General features: G+C 34.8%; 1 protein-coding gene across 1 annotated transcript in view; it reads right to left on the bottom strand.

The window, feature by feature from the left end:
• Window positions 1-281: 281 nt before the first annotated feature.
• Window positions 282-5,201, bottom strand: part of cdc16 (cell division cycle 16 homolog (S. cerevisiae)) — a 13,678-nt gene continuing 8,758 nt past the window's right edge. The window contains exons 16-18 of the mRNA XM_073845669.1: window positions 3,786-3,921; window positions 3,609-3,699; window positions 282-748 (exon numbers count right to left, since the gene is read on the bottom strand). Coding sequence (XP_073701770.1) covers window positions 504-748; window positions 3,609-3,699; window positions 3,786-3,921 — 472 coding nt within the window. The 3' untranslated portion in view covers window positions 282-503. The remainder of the gene's footprint in view (window positions 749-3,608; window positions 3,700-3,785; window positions 3,922-5,201) is intronic.

The raw sequence follows: 5,201 nt of genomic DNA, 5'->3' as shown, positions 1-5,201 counted from the left end.
AAAGCTGATAATCTGTGGGCTGATATAATTGTCTTGCACAAGAAATGCACAGATTTCCTTGCATTCTCAACTTCAAACACAGATTTTATACTGATAACATCACTAATCAAAGATGTTACAAGTAACTTCCTTTTGTTGACTAATTTCATGGTTTTATAAGTAAAGTGCAAATGTCAGCAGATGCTATTGTCTGATCGACAATGTAAAAACCACATTTTGTTCAGGCTCATCCACAAAACGGGTGTTTTAATAGAGCACCAATGACAAAACACAAATCTGTGTAAAAATATGGATGCAGGGTTTATTGATTAAATCATTCAAACCCTTGTGCATTCACTTCTTTACATTTATTCATAGTAAAAAATCCACAGGGGTCCGACACGGAGGACACTGCAGGGATGGCGGAGGGAGGGAGTTTCGGGGTTTTGCGTGTCCTCTTCAGCGTCACATTCTATCCTCATCTCATGCTCAAAGTTCCTCTCTGACCCATTTCTAGGTCTCAATCACGTGCTGGTGTCAGACATGGACGTCTCCAGCATCATGTCGCTCTCGTGCATGTCGCATTCTAAAAGGAAGCGCTGGAAAGCATCGGTTTGTTTGTCAGCGTTGAAAGGCGGTGTTTCCAGACACACATTCACCTCTTCTACGGGCTGTGCTCTGCTCTCATTGCCATCGGCAGAAGTGTTGAGCATTTTCATAAGTGCAGGTGTGCTGAGGGTCTTTCTCACTTTGTCTTTAATATCAGTTCCTGGAAAACAAGACAACTTAATAGTTGCAAGGACACTTTAAATCTATAATTTACAAATTGGATGCTGCATACTAAGGGTGGGCGATATACCAGTAGACACGATTAATCAGTAGAAATCTGTTAACCGTAGAGATTTTCAAGTTTTGCCTCCATCGCGGTTACACATTCATGTGACACTGCTGTGCTACGTGGTCACGGAAACATAATTTGCATGCTGTTAATTTAACAGTTAACATTTTTTCACAGACGAAAATGAAACAAAACTCGTTTTGAATGACGAAAACTATGACGAAAATCTGACATTTTCATCAACGAATAAAAATGAGACAAAAATGTTAGGAAGGGACGATTTGAGAAGAGATTTATTCAGAACAAATCTGCTGATTGGTCAGGAGGTTAGATGCGTACATTTGAACTGTATCACAGCGTATTGATCTAACCGGTCGGACATAAGCTAGCACACATTTGCTGCACATCTCATAAAACATTAAAAAATGTCAATATCTGGGAGTAAGAGAAGAACAGATATATGGTTAAATTTGACGACGCAAAAAAGAACTTAATTCAGTCCAGTTTTTTGAGAGCACACACCGAAGCAGCGCCTCTCACACAGCGCACAAATATCATCATCGTCATGTTGCATGAATGGAGAAATACACACAAAATTATGATGAATTGTCCGTTTTAATGAGTATTTACATAATCACAGTTGGTTACGCCTTAGGTAAACATAAATAGTAGGGAGAATATCAGACGTGTATCAGTACACTGCATCTGCATTCGGTTTTAAAGGGACAGCAGCATAATTTAGTTGCTATCGTCTGTGGCATTGATGTTAAACAAGCATCAAAAGAAAGACAGAAAAATCACTCACTGCTCTTGACTGAATCACTTTAGTAGCCCTAATGAAGATTCATCTAAATTTAATTATATAAATAAATATACCGGCTTGAGAGAATGAAGAATGTGGTTAACAGGTTGTTATAAAGAATGCATAATTAGCCTAATCATTGTTCTTGTTTCTTTGCGAGAAGTGGTTCCATTTAATTTTAATATAAAGACAACATGCCTTTATATTAAAATTAAATGGAACCACTTCTCGCAATAACTCGTTTTGAATGACAGCAGTTGAATCTGTGTCTAGCATAAAACCTTAATATGAAACCTATATAAATAAATGTAGAATTTTTTGAGAAATGCTTAATAAATGCATTACACAATACATTAAACCCAAATCTAATGGGTCGTTACTAATTACACTAAACGTACTATAGATTTAAGGTCACTGCAAAAGTCCAAAATTTTCATAAGTGTTTTTTTCGTATTCATCATTCTTCAAAATGCTTGCTATGAATGCGAAACCACAGAAAATCAAAACTGATTCGAATTTTTTTTATGATGGACGAAAGTAAACTCAACTGACACAACGTGCGGTCGTATTTTTTAACGTGTGAAAATTTCGGACGAAAATTTCAGACTCGACTAAAACTAAACCAGTTCAGATGACTAAAATATGACAAACTAAATTTTGTCAAAAAACACGGCTAAAACTATATCAAAAGTTGCTGTCAAAATTAACACTTTGCACACGTTTTTAAACATCGCGGTTTAAAAACAAGCGTATTAAAGCTGTTGACATGCAATCAATAGCGGAAGAGAAGTCATTTCCATATTTGTGCATGCTAAGAGACTGTTTGAGTGCTGTCAAAGAGGCACGTGCAAGTAAAGACAGCGCTCCTAGAGTTATTTTTGCTGCTTTATAGGCTTTGAACGGTTTAATACACACGCTTGTATGTGGTAAAATGCCTGTATTTGCAAATATCCTCGTAAACAGTAATTTAGGTCTTAAAGGTGCAGTGTGTCGATTTTTGCGGCATCTAGCGGTGAGGTTGTGAATTGCAACAGTCCACCGCTCACCCCTCCCTTTCCAGAAGCTACGGTAGCCGACACAGGATTAAGATGTTGTTGTTTTAGACAGCAAAGAATAATGAGGTTTCTTTTAAAACGTAAATTAAGGAATTATATTTACTTAATTATTCTATGAAACAATGTTATTGTGAATATACTGTTACTTGTTCATCATTGTGTCAGTGTTTTTTCGCAAGAACAACAGTGATGAAACGCGAACTGTAGAGCAGTTTGTCCGTTTAGGGCTACTGTAGAAACATAACAGCGACTTCCATGTGAGGGGACCCGCGGTGTATGTAGATATAAACTACTAATTCTAAGGTAATAAAAACATAATGGTTCATTAAGTAAGGTCTTTATACACCCCTGAAAACATAGTTATGTATATTATATTGCACCTCTGTCTAGAGTTCATCTTAAATAGTACACAGTGCACCTTTAAGTGAAAGAGAATGAAAGCACACATGTAACAATATATTGGAACAGGGCAGCTCTTAGAATGACAGCAGTCTAATATTCCTGCTGTCTGTCATTCATGTTATTTAAACAGCAAAAGAGAGAAAATATCTCACTGCTCTCGACTAAATCACTTCTGTAACTTTAATAAGAAGAAATATGTATATATTTAAGTTACAAAGTGAAGAATATGAGTTTGATTACTTAATATAATGTATGTAGGTTTTCTTTTTTATGCTAATACTCGTAATTCTTATTTAATCGCTGACTGTTTACTTGTATTTAGTGTTTTTTTATTTATTTAATATTAGTTTTATGTGATATTGACACTGGTAACAACATTTACGAAATTTCTATGGTATCAAAAAGGTATATCTCAAAGACCTTATTTAAATAAAAAATAACTATATTGTCATATATATTCTTACCCATGAAATAAAGATTTGTCATATCACCCACCTTTACTTCATACATATCATATGGATGGTTTTCTTACCAATGTAAGCATCAGAATCGCTGATATACATCTCAATGCAGTGACCCAACATGGTTACAGAAAATGTGTCATCTCGCTTAAGACCAAGTGCCTAAAGAAGAAGATTATATGTTTGAAGTGCATCATGACTGATTAAAAAAAACTGACCAGCAAATTGTGACGTTTATATATTCTCACAGTGTGAAAGTAGTCGATGGCACTTTCAAAATCTCCCATCAGGCTGTGCACGTAACCGATGGCCGAGTAAGTGGAGGCATTCTGTGGGATGAGGACCAACGCTTGCCTGTGGTATTCGAGAGCCTGTTCGTATTTCCTACACAAACAAGATGAAAGCAATCACTGACCTGATTTTTGTCTATTGCAACAGATAAACCTCTAGACAAGCTCGCTATAGAGGCAGCGGAAAATTATTCTGAAGCCATCGTAAGCAAACTTTGAATTTAAAGACTAAACACTGCACATTATTATCACCACAGTGTTAGGTGTAGTTTGCCACTTTTACGTATGCTCAGGTTTCAGTTCCATGTAGATAAAATGCTCAATGTGTGTGTTGTTTTCAGATGTGGCTATAAATGATTAAATACTTGGAAGTAAAACAAAACCAAAGCCAATTCAGTATGCAAATATTGCAATGAAGTTGCTATGCTGTAGATTCAGAATTCTGAACATTCTATCAATAATTTCCAAACTTAAAAAAAATGTAAAATAAAAAATATATATAAAATATTTACCAAAAATAGCACAACTAAGACTAAAAAATTATGCACAAAGCAAATTTTTAATACAATAATTGCAGAAGCTTGTAGGGTTTTAAGGCAAATTGTTATATTGATACAGTCCAAAAAAAACTAAAACAAAAGAAATAATTAAAGAGACATTTATAACTATAGAATCATGAGTGGAATTATCTTCAAGTGTGAATTGCGAGCCCTTTGATATCCAGTGGGTGGACATGCATAATTCATGAAACACTATAGTTACAGAACAAAACATGCCCTCTGTTAAAGTGGAGAAAACAAGACACACACGACAGAAAGGATGCCATGTGACCATGCCCAGATCATGCTCTTCATTAAAATACAACTCCTGATCATTTTAGAAGCAGATACTTTTTAGTCACAATTCCAGATTAGTGCGTCACTATGGCCCAGATCCCGCCTATTTTAACTGGGATATAATGAGGCCCCTTAGCGGCAATATTTACCACTGTAGTTTATGTACACTACCTTTTAAAAGTTTGGGTTTGGTTAGAATTTTTGGTTAGAACAAGGCTGCATTTATTTGATCAAATATACAGTAAAAAAGTTAATATTGTGAAATATTATTATTAGAATTTAAAATAATATTTTACATGTAGAAAAAAAAATATTTTAAAATGTACACTATGAGTCAAAAGTTTTTGAACAGGAAGAATTTTAAAGAAGTGTCTTCTGCTCACCAAGCCTGCATTTATTTGATTCTAAGTACAGCAAAAAACAGTAAAATTTTAATTTTTTGTTTTACTATTTAAAATAACTGTTTTCTATTTGAATATATTTTAAAATGAAATTTATTCCTGTCATTTCAAAGCTGAATTTTAGCATCATTACTCAG

This window comes from Garra rufa, chromosome 8 (genome assembly GCF_049309525.1).
Source record: "Garra rufa chromosome 8, GarRuf1.0, whole genome shotgun sequence".
Lineage (NCBI taxonomy): Eukaryota > Metazoa > Chordata > Actinopteri > Cypriniformes > Cyprinidae > Garra > Garra rufa.
Note: the sequence above shows the minus strand (reverse complement) of the source record. Positions and strands in the feature narration are given on the sequence as shown.